The sequence below is a fragment of the Apis mellifera genome, linkage group LG4 (genome assembly GCF_003254395.2).
Source record: "Apis mellifera strain DH4 linkage group LG4, Amel_HAv3.1, whole genome shotgun sequence".
Taxonomy (NCBI): domain Eukaryota; kingdom Metazoa; phylum Arthropoda; class Insecta; order Hymenoptera; family Apidae; genus Apis; species Apis mellifera.
Genome location: NC_037641.1, coordinates 6,821,278 through 6,839,385, shown reverse-complemented (window position 1 = coordinate 6,839,385; position 18,108 = coordinate 6,821,278). Strand labels below are relative to the sequence as shown.

Below are 18,108 nucleotides of genomic sequence, written 5' to 3'. Positions count from 1 at the left end.
GGACCACGAGAAAAATAGAGGAAGAAAGATAGAGAGAGAGAAATAGAGAGGCGGCAAGAACAGAGGGAAGTTAAAACGCAGCCACACCCGTGGTTAGTCGGCAAATTTTTCTGTTTACGTCCATGGGAGACCAGAAACCGTGAAGCGCGAACTTGCAACCGCACGTGGGTTTCGCATTGACGTTTTGCAAAAAGTATCTCGACGAGAAAAATCGGGATAAGGAAATCTGGCGCGAAATGTTAAAGGTAGAACGAATCGAAGAAAGAAAATATTCGTATGAAAACGTTGCTCGGTTGTCAGTGGCAAGAATTGAATAATTCAAATGTAAAAAAAAATAATTTAGATGGAAAACATTTGAGAGGGACCCGATATGATTCAGATTGAAGGAGGAAAAACGGAAGTAGAGCATAGAAAAAAAAACGCACGTATCTTTCTTCACGATAGAAGAATTATTTAAAAATTAATTGATTAAATTGTAGAAAAATTTTAAAGATTAACAGGCAAATAGAATGAGAAAAACGGCGTAGGAATTTTGAACTTTCTATCGATAAAGTATTTCTGAAAATTTATCCATAAATAATTGCAAACCTGTCTTCCTTGCTCGCGTTTTCAGGATAATAAATAAACCGAGCTTCTCGATACAAGCTCACGAACAGTAAAAGAGTAGAAAAGGAGATGAACGCGTTAAATTAATGCAGTGAAAATTTGCTTTTTCTTTCCACCATCCTCCCATCCAGTGATTGAATTTCATTAAAAGTAGATTATCTAATACATTCGCCGTATTACAATGTGTACCTGATTCACGTATACCTTGGAAGGAACGAGGTTACACGATTAATGAGAATTTCCGTGGTTCGAGGGACACAAAGAGAGAAAACTGCGACCGTAACCCTGGTACAGAACGATTTATGAGCCTGCTCTGTGAGTGTGTGTGATATACACCGTGATCATGAAGTTGCAGAATCTGTTTGAACGATATTGCGCTCCTACGTATTTGCGCCCTCCAGATATTTCATATTAAACCGCGCCAATCATTTTTTTTTTTTGAGTCGTTTCATATATCGAAGCTTTTTGGACGTTTAATATTCAAGACTGATATTGTAAATAAAAGATTGCAACGGGGATAACGAAACTTTTGTCACGTCTATATATTAGATGGAACTGATTAGCTGATCGTTAGTAATTAATCATTCATGTATTTTCCCTCGTTTTCATAAATCTCTTGCTATTGTTTAACCAATTGTACATTTTCTGTTCCCCTTTAATAAAACTTCCGTGATAAATTCCATTGAATCTTAATTGAAATAATGATCGCATTATTTATAACGCGACCCAATATTCCAAATAAGATCTTTGTTGTGATCAAACTAGCGCAATGTGCAATTATTATTACATGTAACACAATTATTTCATCGTTTAAGTTATGAAATAATTAAAACTTGTACAATGATAATAATTATTAATATTTTCGAACTCGTCGAATGTTAAATTATAGTGATTTATTATTTCAAAAAATGAAATGAAGAAATAGTACTTGCATAAAATATATTGCAAAATAATTTAAATATGGCATACATTATTGAAAGTTAATATTATTACACTATGAAAGTTTTTCAAAAATCGCTTTCAAACGTGTGATCATCAAACATGTTTCAATAGAAAATCGTGCATACGTTCTATTTTCTAGCACACCCGATACACGTACAAAGTCTTCTCCAGATATATGTGCCTCGATCGATTTCTATCTCGGCAGCTTCTTCACGTAAAACGAATTCGATATGATATCAAAAACAAGAGAAGAAGGGAAAAGAACACAAAAGAAGAGGAAAGAGAAGAAATAAATATGGCCGAGCAAATTCCACGTGAAACGCAAGCGCGTATCACAATGAAGAGACCCGGCCTGATTGCGATAAACCAGACGATCGGTTGATGACTGGATTCACCGCGTGATTTTCAGCAACGTGATTTATTATGAAAACGCGGATAAAATTACAAATGCTGAATTATGATTACAATAATAAGGATTTATGATCGTTTGGTTACTTTCCAAAACTCGAGCACCTGAATTTATCGTTTACTAAAAATTACGAGGGGTGCATTTGCAATGTAAATCTTATGTGAAATTAAGGCAAACCAACCGGATCGGAAGATCGTTTAAATAAATCAACAAAAGTCGTTTATTCGACGGAAAATTGACTTCTCTTCTTCTCTTTTTCTCTTTTGCATATATATACGCGTGATTATAAGTGATAAAATTGAAGAATAAATATCGATGAATAATAAAAAAAAAAAAAAAGTATTGTACGAACAGGTACGAGAGCGATAGAGTGAGAAAAGAAGAGTTCTCTTACCTTGAACGAGGAAGAAACATCGATCCATCGATGAACACTGAGCCGGAGAGTAATATGTACCAGCTTGTGGCCAATTCACCGGTGCTGAAATTTTTTGGAATAATTATAATTTATATATTTGGGCAAAATAATAATTTACATTAATTATATTCATATTTATAATATTATTATGCTTTTTTTTTATTTATCTTAATTATAATTAAGATGCCATATTAGATTTCAAAAATATAAATTCATGAGTACATTAAATATGAGATATAAAAAAGTTTTTTTTCGTAAAAACGATTATTTTAAATAATCAAATTTAATTTTATAACTAATTATCATCGTCGATTAATCGTTAATTCGAACATAATGTATGAACATAAAAACTGGAGTCATTATTTATAATTGTAAAATATTATTATAAATGAATTATAATATTAATAATAATATTATAGGAATAGATATATAAAATTACAAAAATTTAGCACAGTACCGCCATCTCATTTGTCAAATGAAAAATTGACGTAAGGAAAATGAACTCTATATTTATATGTACGTAAATGAATATAATATTGTAAGGTTATGTACATTTTTGAGAACAATGTATGAATTGAATAAATAAATATTTAAAAAATTGTTTTATATGAAATATTATTAAGAATAAACCATGAATTTAAGTAAAATTAATACATATTTCTATTATTATATTGAAATTAAATATGAAGGAACAAGCACGCTCGTTAATTCTGTCTTTTGAACCATTTCACGTTTTCTATCAGTTTTTTAAACGAAATTTAAAGTAAAATTGATACGAATGTTCTACTTACTTGAAAATATTTGCTGCATTATATTCTTTTTTCACCAAGGCAAGATATATTTCCCTTTCACTGACAAACACAAGTAACAAGCACTCGTTCTTTAAAAGCGCGGGAAATGACTAGAGAATGGTACAACTAGCGACATCTATGCTCTCTTTCTACATTATAGTATCTTAGTTTGTTACTAGAGGGCACCAGGAGTAAGAAACGCGTCGATAAAACAGCTCCACATATAAAAATCATGTCGATAAAGAATTTTCCTGTTATTTTTTATCACGTATTCTATTTTAGATAATGTAGAGTTCCTTTTTATAACAAAAATACAAAATAATTTAAAATATCAACATTAACTTAAATAATCGTTATTCTCCCCCTTGAGCACAAATTGAATTTGAAAAATAAATAAAATTATACATTTAAGATAATATTATAAAAAATAAAAAAAATATACTTACTAGTAAAGAACATGATTCGCATGATGCCTTTCATATCGCACAATTTTGCAAAGCCCCCGGAGAATGGAATCTCTGCACGGACGTAACGCTTCCAGACCAAGCAGACCATAATATATGATCTGTAGATCCTAAAAAAGAAAAAGAAAGAAACAACGTTAATTACGAAAAGTATTAATAGTAGAAATAATGAAATAGAATTAAATAAATATAAATAATAATAATGAATTAAAAATTCTTCTCTATTTAATTTTGATACATCCTACATTTGTTTAAATATAATTCTATCGCGCAAACTTGAAGGTAATATCCGTTAAAGGCTTTACCTTCTTACCAAGATAAATTACCGTGTTTGTAAAGTTCTCGCGCAAATGCACTTGCCAGAAGTGTACCATTCAGATTCAATACGATCGACTTATCGGTGGTAAAAGGCAAGGCAAACTCGAACGAGGCGCGCGCCAACACAATTGCCTCTAATGCGGCCTTAATGTACCCTGTTATCGTACACTATGATCTCTGCGATATCGTTATCCAAATTGATCATTTGAACCGCACTTGTTAATCGCGTTGACACAATCGAGAAAATTCAATAAAGCGATCTTTTTTACGTTTTTTTTTTTTACACTCAATCTTTACTTAATTTAAGATTTTATACCGGAAAAATTATATTGGATAGAATAATTTGATTAGAATTTTGAAATATATTTTTCATGTTGATGAAAAGTTTCCTAAAAAGATGTACCAACATTTTTTAATGTAAAATATTATTATTTTTTTCTTTTCGTTTTAGATATACAAAAATTTCGATCAACAAAAATCCAGATTTCCAGCGAATCGCGCAATACGTTTCCCACGAGCTTTATTCAACGGGGCGTAATTAAAATCGCTCGAAAAGTTAATATAGTTGAATGTACTTCCGGTGCGAACGTAATAGCCCGAGTGTATTGTCGGCCCGTGCATTGTTCTGAGAAGCATGGGACAAAAACGAACGAAAAATAACTTATAATTTATCCCATGTCCTTTAAATTATTAGACAAGGAATATTCGCGAGATCGAGATTTGGAATTAAGAAGAAAAAAAAAAATCACTTATTCGAAGAAAGAACAAAAGATTATGGATACTCAACGAGATACACGCTTTAATATTTTGAAATTCAAATAGAAATAATATTAATATTAATATTTCTTGGAATGAAAGAATGATGAAAATTCAATGAAAATTTAAAATGAAAAATTGCAAATAACCAATAATATATGTGAAATTGTGACAAAGAGTATTGAAACAATAGAAGAGAATGTGTTGAATTAAAAAGATCATTCTGTTTTTTTCCAAATATATTTTCATTGCAAATATAACAAACTATTAAAAAAAAAAATTGTTCATAAAACAAATGAAGCACAATCAATCGTCTTTCCATAAAATGAACCAAGATATTTTTATCAATTTTTCAAAATTCCGTAGACAAACAACGAATTATCGGCGTGTTGGTATGATAATTAAAATCATAACGCACGACGTATATTGTAATGCGCATCGACTTTCGCGATAATCGATGATTAAGGCATCTTATCAAAGACAACATGCTATGAAGCTGTCATCCTCTTCTATGAACGAGCGCAATTTAACGAACGCAATTTAGCAAACTTCTCAGATCGTTAGTTTCAGATCATCCCCTTGGTGGAAGCTTTCTGGGAGCTTCTCCTTGCAAAGCTTGAACGAACTTGTACTTCGATCTTGATGCGATTAAATGGTTGTAAAAGGACAAGACTTAAATTTTACGCAAAGAATTATTTTGTATTAATTTTAGTAAATTTAGTGAAAAGATTGAAATATATATATGAAGTTTATGAAGAAATTTTATGATATTCAGAATATAATATTTCTTTCCACTGTTTGTGATTTGTTAAACATAGAAAATTTTGTTGTTTTCTGAAATTACTTTTAGAAAAGAAGATTTTGTTCCTCATTTTTAACAACACGTAGCAGCATTGCTCTTTAATATTGCATTTTTATTGTTCAATCAGAAAAAAGATAGTTAAAAAATTCAACTATTGTTAATTGGATAAGTAAAATTGTCAAATAAATGATCTATTTCATATTCCATGAATTTATATTCCATGTTGCCTTGCAATTTTTTTTTTTTTGAAATCTGAACTTCAGAGATTGAAATTTAAAATTTTGATGCGAACACGATATTAGAAGTTGTGAAAATTAAAAATATTAAAACTTTAGAATCGAAGTTACACATATCTGAAAATCTGACGACGAATTTGAAATTTTAATTAACACGACGTTTAAATTCCGAATAAAAAAAGTTGCATCGAAATTACAAATTTTAAAATCTAAAATGTGAAATTGAAATTTCGAATTTTCATTAAGCTGACATTTAAGCTCCATTAAGCCTCAACATTTAATAAACGAAATTATAAAATTCGGTATAACACAACCATTTAATCGTTTTGCATGTTTCGATAACATCACTAGTTAGATCCCTAATCGAATTTATCCATCTATTTCGATGCATGTTTAATCCAAACTCGCAAACTTCGTGGCGCCGCCTCGTCTGGATTGTTTGCAACCCCCAATTGCAATCAACATTAACAGTTCACTGATATATATAAAGCTAACTCGTGGTAACGTTTATACGAAATGAAATGGAATCGAATGTTTGCTTAATTTTCACTAATATGTGTACACATAATTTTAATCTACCTTCTCTGAGATGCTAAGAGATCACAAAAACACTAAAATTAATAAAATCGAACAATCTTTTTGGACAACATTAATTATCAAAGATTTAACTTATAATTTAATAATTTATGAAAATTATTATTATTTAAATATTAATAGTAATTGTTCCAATATTGTAACATAAAATACCATCCCCGAAATATAAAGGGAAAAAAACACAAATTCAATTCGAGCAACAAGTTATCCCTCCCCCAAGATCTCTTCGAAGACGATAATGCCTCGATCAAATGGATCCTTATTACCAGAACAAAATAACATTGATTCGCCTGTTGTAAAATCGAGATTGCGAGAACCGTTCGACCGGTATCGGGACGTAATGCCTGCCGATTTATGTAATCCCCGAAATTACCCTTCCAAAAATGCCATGAAATCGGCTTTAATGTACCGTGAACCTAGCTGACCATGGTATCGGTTCAGATAAGGGAGCCATAAGAGGCTCAACGGAATCGTTGCGCGCGAGCTTTTTGCCGGGATCTAAGGCAAGATAAACGCGCAGTTGGGGAAAATCCTAAACTGCTTTCGTTGCGCGAAAACGATTGGATGAAGAGGAAGTAGAAAAAGACAATGCAGAAAATTTGGTGGAAGGACTTTCGAAGAAGTCTATCGTCGTTCCTTTCTGGATAGATAATCTCGGGAAAACAGGTGAATAAAAAAGAAAGAAAGAAAGAAAGAAACGAGTTTTTATTATCTTTTTAATCGCGTTTTTGCTTGCAGGTTTAGATCATTTGAATTTAAAACAAAGCTGCTCTCCCCTTCGACTTCCGTTTTCGGAGGTATTGCGTTCAGTCTGGCGGGGAGATGGATATTTTTGGATGGATCGTAATGGGCTGCGTTTTAGGAATAAATTGATGGAATGGTGAAATAAACGATCGAGGGAGGATTCGATTTTATAAGTAAAAAAAAGGAAATGAAATTGAATCGAAGAAGGAAAAAATAAAAATGCAGATTCAGAAAAAGAGGGATTATAAATTAATGATGGTGATATCGCATGATTTTGCGCGATAATTGAGTTATTTTTTCTTTTTTTATGGTACGTAAAAAAGGGCACAATTAAAATCTGTGGTGGCGAGGAAATCTTGGTAATTTTTCTCCCTTGAAATTGTTCCCCGCGAGACATGTAATTTTCGTACACCGCTTTTTTGCTCAGCTTTACTTAATTAATTTCGTTTAATTTTTCCGACTTCCACTTAATTAATTCCATTCAATTTCGCTCAAGTTTCAAGCTTAATTAATTTTATACGCTTTCCTACGATACTTTTCCCGCGAATCGAAAACGGTTTATTATATCTTCCTCTTCGTGAAGGAAAAAAATTTTTTTCCAAACCAGCGAAATCAAGAAGAATCCTGTTCGAATCCCTTTTAATCGAAAACTCGATTCTCCAATTATTTCGAGAGCAGAGATATAAAAATATCAATCGTGTCATCGAAGAATATCGTAAATATATTTCACCAAACTTCGCAAACACGAAGCTTCAAATACAAGCAATTTTAACCTTCGACCATTGAATTGCAAATGATCCGAACGAAAGTTACTTCGTTCTTGAACAATACCCTTAATTTATCTTACATAATAAAGACCACCACGATCCTCTCTTAATTACCTTTACAATCGTTTCCACGATAATTATTATCCAATCTTCTTTTTCTTATCTTTAAACTACAACTTAAAAACGAAGTTTTAAAAAGTGAGAAAATAAAATATGAATATTTATTACATCTCGGACAATACAAAAAAAGTTTTCGTTAATTAATTTCGAACATGCCACGTTGCAAGAATGGTTTAAAAGTAACGGACGCGTCGAGAATTTCCTGCGTCTGGAAAAACCTGTAAATCGCGAAAGCTTTCAGAATCGAGCCTCTCTCTATGGCGCCTTTCGGTTTCCGAAACGTTGTGCGGTTTTCGACCAACCACGTTTCTCTCGATCCGAGCAGATCCCTCCTCCCTCCCTTTGCTCCTTTTTTCGTACGAAAAGTGGAGCGAACACCGGACGACCTTCACGTACGGATCGTATGAACCCAACTTACGAGACGCGTCTCGTAAGATTTTTAAAAGGGGATCCTCGTGGAGCCGCGTAAATATCAATTATTTCGAGCCCTTCCAAGCAGGGAAACGAAATTTCTATTTATTATGGGATGGTTCCCCGCGCGAAGATGGATTAGGGTTGTTCCGTTCGCCCATCGGTTTTTTTCTTCTTCTCTTTCATTTATTTCTTCTTCTTCTTTTTTTTAATTCGTTCGAGCGATCGGTTTCCTATCGATCTTGTTCGATATTAAACGGAGGAGGAAAGTTGAAAATAGATTTGGAAAAATTTAGATTGGAATAGAGATATTGGGAATTTGATATATTATGGATATGGAAGTGTACAGTGTGTTGAAATAAAAATGATTAAATGAGCAGAGAGTTTTAATTTTAAATTAATCGAACTGTCGGGAATTTATTATTTGGAAAGAGGGATATTTTTCACGAACGATAGGCTTTAAATTTGAATAAATAATATATCGTAAAAAGAAAAAAGAAACACGAAATGAAAATATTTAAAATTTTTTTTTTTAATATAAATTGTGTTATAAATTCAAATTAAACGTTAAACAATTAAATATAGATTCGTGGTATTATATATAATGAAACAAATAGAGGATTTCCGGGTTTAAATCAAGGAACATTTAATTAAGCTCCACTTGAAACGAGGAAATGTCTCCATAGTTGGAAATTAAGTTCAGTAATCAGATTGCTTCAATTGTCATTCATCAGGTGCATCGTGGAGAAACATTGTTTATTTGTAAATTTCTCCTTTCTTTTCATACAAGATAAATTTCCAAGCAACTTCCTCTCGACACGATTTTAAATTTGGGTTAAAAAAAAATTATAACGATTCCAAAGAACCTCCAAAGAATGGATTTAATATCAAAGAAATTGATTATTCAGAATTAATAAATATAAATATATCTCATCGTACAATAAATTAACCAAGGAACTTACTCTCGACACGATTTTGAATTTGCATTTATTTGCAGCTATGATATTGGGCTAAAAAAAAATTATAACGATTTCAAAGAACCTCCAAAGAATGGATTTAATATCGAAGAAATTGATCATTCAGAATTAATAAATATATCTCATAGTACAATAAATTTCCAAGCAACTTACTCTCGATTTTGAATTTGCATTTATTTTCACCTATGATATTGGGCTAAAAAAAATTATAACGATTCCAAAGAACCTCCAAAGAATGGATTTAATATCGAAGAAATTGATCATTCAGAATTAATAAATATATCTCCTTACTCTTGACACGATTTTGAATTTGTATTTACTTGCACCTACTGCAATATTGGGCTAAAAAAAAATTATAACGATTCTCTCTAAAGAATGGATTTAATATCGAAGAAACAAAAGGAAATAAAAATACTTCGATAGCATTAAAAACGATGATGAATGTTTTAAAAAATGAATAAATAAATAATCGATGAAAATATATGTAACTCGTCCTTACACCAATCCATATTGAACGAGCCTCTTTTCATTTCAAGAAAAATGTCGATCGTGAAATAAATAAACCAGAGAGAGAGAGAGAGAGAGAAAAAAGGGAGAAAACCGTTCTCAGACCGTGCACACATACTTATCAAAGCGAATGAATTGTTCTATGAACAAAACACAGTGCGCTCATTCTTTTAATCGCCGGTACACACGGCCGCTTTAGAATCCATGTTTTTCCATCGTAAGGGATACGTGCTCTTCAACTTTCTAAATATTTGTTGCCAGCTCGTATCCCTCCCTATCTTTTTATTTTTCTTTCCCGTTTTCTCACGTTCCCCTGCGCGCATATATTTCATCGTCGAAATCGAGTCGAGTGCGTAAGAAACGAAAAATATATATAAATGCGAAAGGTAAGATCGAAGTAGAAAGAAAAAAAAAAGAAAAAAGTCGAATACTTTTTGTGAACGCGAGTTTCTTGAATTTTATTGCATAATGTTTTATCGACTATGACGTGAAATATTTGAGATGATGGGTCGCTCTTTCGAAAGAGATAATATAAATTTTATTCAGACGCAGGTAAGAAATTCTTTTTCACGGAACTTAAAGGATATATATATATATATATATACAGAAATATCTTTTACGTTGTTAAAAATTATTTTATTACGACGATATCGTTTTTCGAAAGAGAGATTCTTCTTCAAAAATCATTAAATTTTTTTACAATCGAAAATATCGCAATTTGAATTTCATCTCTTTCCACAAATCCCCCAAGGAAATTCGATATTGAAGGGGACACATCTCTCTTGTGTAATAAATTAGGAATAGGCACGTTGAGAAATCATTTCCATATATCATCCTACCGATCCCTTTTCCATCGATTTCTCCTGCATCGAACGAGATATCTTTTACACTTTTGAATTCTCGACGAGGATACGAGCCTTCGAAAATATCGCAATGAAATTGATTAATTAAGAAAGAAATCGAATCCTTGTACGATGACGGCACAGAATATCTATCGAACTGAATGTTCCAACGTTTCTTCTTTTTCCCGAACCGTGCTCGATCGATTGTCCCGTTCACAATCGAACGAGGAGAACAAATGCACGAGGATGGATAATAAAGTTGGATAGTTTTGTTATACGACAGACGCGTAGCAGACAAGCGTCGAAAAGCTTGTGTCAATCGTTTCCGCGAGAGTGAAAACTTCAAACACTCGGTGACAGTTCGTTCCGTTGTTTTCACGAATAAAGTAAGTCCGGAAAAAGAGAGAGAGAGAGAAAAAGAGAAGAACGACAAGAAAAAAAAACACGAGAAACGATTAATTTAAACACAACACGAGAAAGATCAAAAGATCTTTCCACCTGATAATAATCTTTGTCGATTCAATAATTAATGGCCACTTGTTTATTTCAATACATTATTTTACTATCGATTTATCAACCATTCTTTCATCTTATCCTCTTCAAAAACAAATTTAATCAATTTAATCTTCGAATTGAGATTTGCAATTGCATCGATCGTTCCTTTGCAAAATTTTTGCTGTTTCTTTATTATTATACATGGAAAAAGAAAAAGAAAATGAAAAAGAAAAAGAAGATCGATCCAAGCATAAAGGAATATATCGGGGAAACAAAAGGGGGGGAAATCAATTTCATCGTTGCCACCGATCGAGGGAAGGCATTATTTGTTTAAAAGAGGTGGCAGGTCTCTGGATCGATATCTCGCACAATATCTCTGAGACTTTCATTGTGCACGCGGGATCGCGGCTGTTTCCCTGAATTTCGACGTCTCTCCCTATTTAGCGAACGCTTTGCATTTGGTGCACACGCGCGACACCGCAGTTCGCTGCAGTTCGCCATTCTCCTCGCGATTCCACCGGTTGCAAATTAGCACGAAAATAACGAAGGGAGGAGAAGGACGTCTGGGAAACCAGCAGCGAATTCTTGATCTAGAATTCCATGATACGTCTCTTTTTTCATCGTCACTCTCACATTATTTTTCCTCTTTCGAGAATCGATACCGATCGTCACTAAATTATTCACAATTAAATGGAAGATTCGTGTTCATTTTGAAAATTTCTATTAAATCTTGATTGTAAAAATTTCGTGTGGAAGTATTTCTTTTTTTTTTGCGATAAAGTTCGTTGGAGGAAGAAATAAATTTATCTCGAGTAATTATAAAATTAAAATCGATAGAAGTTTATTAAACAAATTTAATAATGCTCGATTATTAAAAATGGAAAAAATCGAAGAAAATTTTGATACGGGAAGATTAAAGGCGATTAAACTTATCTGGTCGAACGGGAAATTCGATCGTACAGTAGATAAAGAAAATTACGCGCAAAGTGTTCAAATATTTGAGGATGTATAATTTTTAAAAAGCTGCCTCCGCGACGAAATTAAGATAAAAACAATGATAGGGATAAAGGGGGATTAGTCGAACGGAGATTAGGCAAATATTTGAGAGCGTGTAATTTCTCTCAAAGTTATCTTTCGTTCCAAGATAAATTCCAGATAAAGTGAGCAATGTGTGCAAAAGATATTCGCGGAATTTTAAACTGCCTCCCCATGAAAATTAGATGGATAAATTTATCCGGGAGTAAAGATAGATTCTTTAGGTCGAAATAGAATCGCAATTGTGTCCAACCTCGGCGACGCTACCTCTTCTCAACCTAAACTTTCCTTCGTTTCGAAGGAAAATTTTTTCTCAATTTTTCTCGCGTGTAATAACAAAAAATTCACATTCCTCCGCGAGAAATTTAAAAATAAAATTTCACCTACGGTTTCGAGGTAAACCGAAAAGAAAAAGAAACGCGAAAAATAAAACGCTTAAATAAAAATTCCCCGCGTCTTTCATCATCCATTCAAAAATATTCCACCATATTTTCAATTTCGTGGCGAGACGCGTTTACAAAATCTACGTCATTATCTGTACATTTCGTCGTCCGTTTCAAATTCAACGAGACGTCAAAAGTCGTCCAAATTATTGGGGGAGCAAAAGGCAAAAGGAAATTGATTAAAAAACGAGAGAATGAAAAAAACGAATGGCCCCCGTGGTTGTTTCTTTCATTCCAACTATTCTTTCCACGCGTGCTCGAGCGTTTTCATATTTGAAAATTACGGGGGAGAGAGAGAGACAGAGGGAGGGAGGAAAAAAGAGCATTTAAATTCGATCACGTCTTTGACAATGAAACGAATTGTATTGGCTCGTCGCCAATTTTTTTGTCGCGGTAGCAACACGCGTGACGGGGCATTTTATCGGAAAAATCGATTTCGATCGTTGATACGTGGCGCGATTGGAAGAGGACAACGCGATGGAATAAAACGAGCTAGTTTTCCCCGATCCCAATCAACCGTTCGACGTTCGAATTAGATACGTACGATTGGTAGTTAGCACAAATGCAAAAGGGGAACAAAAGCAGTTAAAGGGTAGAAAGATGGTTATTGGAACAAAGTTGTGAATATCTCGAAATAATCGTCGAGTTCTCGGGAAATAAATTATTAAAACTTTTAAATATCCTCGTTTATATATAAAAGGCTACCAATTTTTTATTTTTTCACGTGTTTATTACGTGATACATCTTATTATGTATTATAAATTACCGAAAATTGAGGAATTTTATATATATTTTTTTTAATTACACGGAAGTATGAAAATGATTTGACAAAAGAAGAAAAAGAGATAGTATAATATTTATTTATCATAGATTTTTCGAAACCAGACACTTTGATCTTCTTTTTAATTTTTATTGCGGAGTAAATTTAGTAGAAATATTTTTTGAAAAAAAAGGAATGTAAACCTCGAATTACGAACGATTTATAAGAATAAGATACGAAACGTAAATATTGCATCTGACAGCACAAGAATCTTATTACGTATTATAAATTATTAAAAATTGAGAAATTTCATATATATTTTTTTTTTAATTACACGAAAGTATATAATGATTTTGACAAAAGAAGAAAAAGAATAATAATATAATATTTATTCATCATAGATTTTTCGAAACCAGACTTTTCGACACTTTGATCTTCTTTTTAATTTTTATGGAAAAATTATGTTTTATTGTAAATTTAATGGATTATTGTTGTAAAAGAAGGAATATTGAGGAATTTCATATATTTTTTTTTAATTACATGGAAGTATGAAAATGATTTTGACAAAAGAAGAAAAAGAATAATAATATAATATTTATTCATCATAGATTTTCCAAAACCAGATACTTTGATCTTCTTTTTAATTTTTATTGTGGAGTAAATTTAGTGGAAATATTTTTTGAAAAAAAAAGGAATGTAAACCTCGAATTACGAACGATTTATAGGAATAAGATACGAAACGTAAATATTGCATCTGACAGGAGAAGAATTTTTCCTTTGTCAGAATTTTGATACTGACAAGTTTCTTCCGCGTCGCGTTGGGAACACGGGAATCCTTTCCGCTCAAAAATTCTTTATCCATTTCCGATACTTCAAAGGCATTACCTCGCAGCTTTATCCGATAAAGAACACGAAGAATCGGATAGTAAGAAGTTTTAACGATATTAGAAGGAAAAGAAGAAAAACTCAAACAGAATCTTTAAACCGCGAAACTTTCTCCTCCGCGCTATAAAGGAATTTCTTGCTTCTTCGATTGGTTATTCGTCAAAATCATAAATCAATCATTTGCTTGTTAAAGAAACTTGACGTTATGACATTGAAAATTTCTTATATAAAAAGTAAAGTTTTATTCTTAAATGTCGTAATTACAATCTATTTACTAAATTAGTAATAATGTAAAAAAAAAGTATATCGAAACTAAAATATACAGAAATGAAATTATGTTTACAAGGACAGTGATTAAAATCTCTTAAGAGATAAATAATTTGAATTTTATATTTCACCTTCAATAATTTCTACGAGTGGAGAATTTTTAAACGAGGAGAAATATAATTGTACGAAGATTGGAAAGTGTTAATTATTGAAAAAGACTTGTTCAATTATCCAAATATCTTATTATAGAAAAAGTACCTGTAATATAATTGGAATAGAAATTTTCATTTCTAAAATCGAATCGAAATCTTCGATCCTTTGTTATTTTATTTTAATCGAAAATTCGAAAATCTTTTCAACCTTCGACATAAACGAAATTAATATTCTTGAGAGAGAGCTCGAACTTGGGCCAACGAAGGGGGAAGGGTAATTTCATCGCGAGAGAAATTTTTTCCCCCTCCCCTCACGAAATTCCAAGTTCGACGCGATTATGCGAAGATAAGAAGAGGTGGATTATTATTCGTTTGGAAAGTTCGAGCAGTCCTACTGGATATTGACGACGCCCTTTAACCTTTCTCGGCCACCGTAAAACGCAGCCTTTGCGCGTGCATGCTTTCGCGTAAAATCACGGATTAACGAAGGACAACGAAGGATAAATTATATCCCGGGAGATTCTTAAAAATTTGATACGCAAAATATCACGAAATGGATGCGCGTAAATATGCAGAATTTTGGGGGGGAGAGGGAAAAGGTTGAAACTGTTGGAGAATTTGATATACCTTTTGAAAATTCACAAGTTATGGAGGTATCGAAGGATAAATTATTCTGAGAGATTCTTGAAAATTTGTCGAGTGAAAAGGAGATGTGCGTGTAAATGTAGAATTCTGAGAGAAAAATTTGAAGCTGTTGTTAGAAGAATTAAATTTTTTGGAAAAATCGACACGATAGAATTTCCTTGTTAAAGAAAATTTCGTGCTTGTGCATCTATTTATAACGTATAATGTATACTTTGTTTGTTTTATAAGTGCAACAAAGTGAAAGTTGAACCAGGAACAATTTCAAACTTTAACCATCCATTGAAAGTTCAACTCCATTAACGATCACGGTTGAACGAGTGATCGTAAAAACAATTGATAATTCACTTACTAAAAATTTTTATTACGCTTATTCGTTAATATTTAATTACGACAGATAAAAAAAAAATCTCTTGATATCTTTCTTTTCGTTTCTTTGTCTGTTTTAATCTCTCATCGACTGCGAAATTCTGAATAAATTATCATCTATCAAAACGTAACTACTTTTACATATCGTTTTCATCAACTCACTTGAAGCGTTCGTCGTTCTGGATCGCGGCAGAGAGCCCTGACGAAATGTGGATCCAAATAGTCCGTCATAGTAGCCTATCCGTAGACTACTCTGCGATCCTTTTCTCCTGTGTCCAGTTGAAGGACCGCTTCCTGAACATCGCCACCGAAAAATGGTCCTACGATCCTCCTCAAAGGCCGTACGATCTCTCCTCGGCCATTTAAAAGGCCGAATCCCTCGTCAGAGTCTTCGCAAAATTGTTCATTCTTTTATTCTCATTTTTTTCTTCTCTCTCTCTCCCCACTATTTTCAACAATTAAATTTAAAAACACAACTACGATTCCCGTTCACAGACGATTTATTAATCGAGAACATTTCCCCGCTTTGCAATATCTTCCATGATTTTCCTGTTGAATTCTGCAACAGAAGAGTAAAAACAGAGTTAGTCGAATTAAAGATAGTTGTATAGAGAATCAATACTACTTAATTATAAATTACATTATACTTAGAAATATTAATTTCTCGTTTAAGAATCGCATTAACAAAGATCTATCTTTGTTAAGATCTTCAAATTAGAAATTCTATTGTTCCGCATTCTTTGAATTCAATGCGGAATTAACAGTTCAATAAACTCATAAAAAATAATAATAATAATAATAAACGAAGGAAGGATCTCATTGTCACGATTTAAGATCCATTAATCAACTTTCATTATCAATCAATTCACATTCTCTCCTTAAAGGCGAATCTCTTTTCCTACTTTCCCCTCTTCCATAAACATCAACCCCCCTTCCCTATCTCCTGATAAATCTACCTATTTCATTTTCACACAAACTCTGTTTCAAACTCTCAAACAAACTCAGCCATCCAATTATTCCCATTTCTCACATTCCTATCGATATTAAATCAATTCCAGAAAATTATACGTAATTCAAATCTTTGAATTCGGCATTAGCAATCTCTTGGAACAAACTTGGAACAACTCCATCGCAGAACGAATTCATCTTCATCTCGAATCAATCCGAAATCCATTTCGAAAATGTTCGAAAGAGAAGGGAAAAGAGAAAGGGTTGTAGATGGCGAACGATCGATTGTCGATCTAGAACTCGTCCCTCGCACCCCTCGAGATCGGCAAGAGAACGGCCGCGTGTACCGTTACGAATTATGAATGAATCGCGAAACAAGGTGCAGGATGAATTATAAGCGCGACGGAAGTCGCTCGTTAAGGCATGCTGCACCTGCGGATGAGATGCGGTGAAACGATAGCGGGCCGAACTGGAAATAGGCTCGTCGACCATTTCTCGATCGAACGTGATTCCACTCGAGGTGTTGATGCTCTTTCGCAGAGTTACGAGACCTTTCCTTGGATATCGAGAGTGAGTTTATATAGAATATTCTGAAGAATAATTTTTGGATAGCGAGAATAAAAGGTTACTTTTTTCGAGGGTGAAGAATCACCCAGGGGCGGAAATAATTTATTCCTCAGAGTTTGAATAAAATAATCTCTCCGTATAATACAATTATTTGTCATCAACGCTTACGACCGTTCGTGACAAAATTTTATTTCTGAAATGGGCTCACGAGACGGCGAAACGAAGGGGAGCTGTCCCCTCTCGTCGAGAGATAAGTCGACCAACAAACGTGGAAAAACGTAAGCGCGGAGGAGAGGACGGAGCCATCGATTTCTCGGTTCATTCCCCGACCTTGGTCGTATGTAACGTCACGCGAGCCACATACCTAACTACCTTTGGCGAGTGGAGGTCGTGCCAGAGACGCTGCCACAACCGGCCAACCATGAAACAGTCTCAGACCGATCCGGGGCGGCCATTTGATCCCCGACGAGATTCGCGGGTGTATCGCGATTTCATACCCGCGACGCATCGATCTCGCAAATCAACTTGATGAACTGCCAGACGCAGTGGATGGGATTGAAACAGTGGAGGACTGTGTGGCGAGAAGTTGGAGAGTGGCTCGATGTGGTGTAAAATGTGGAAAATTAATGGATTTGGACGGGAAGAAGGGTTTCGAGGCATCATTTGCGAATAATTATAATAAATTTTGAGATATTGTTGATCATGATTAGAAGAAGACGTATATAATCCATTCGTAGTTGGAAGATATTAGATAGATTCTCAAGATATTTGATAAAAGAGAATAAAGTTACAAAATAGAAACCATTATATTTGATGTCAATAGAATTTCCAAGTATATTTCTTT

General features: G+C 33.3%; 1 protein-coding gene across 2 annotated transcripts in view; it reads right to left on the bottom strand.

The window, feature by feature from the left end:
- LOC408810 (rap guanine nucleotide exchange factor 2) overlaps positions 1–18,108 on the bottom strand; it is a 189,905-nt gene that overhangs the window by 138,332 nt on the left and 33,465 nt on the right. For both annotated transcript variants that reach the window (XM_016911575.2, XM_016911576.2), the window contains 3 exons: positions 15,912–16,308; positions 3,610–3,737; positions 2,352–2,435 (listed from right to left, as the gene is read on the bottom strand). In XM_016911575.2, coding sequence (XP_016767064.1) covers positions 2,352–2,435; positions 3,610–3,737; positions 15,912–15,980 — 281 coding nt within the window. In that variant the 5' untranslated portion in view covers positions 15,981–16,308. The remainder of the gene's footprint in view (positions 1–2,351; positions 2,436–3,609; positions 3,738–15,911; positions 16,309–18,108) is intronic.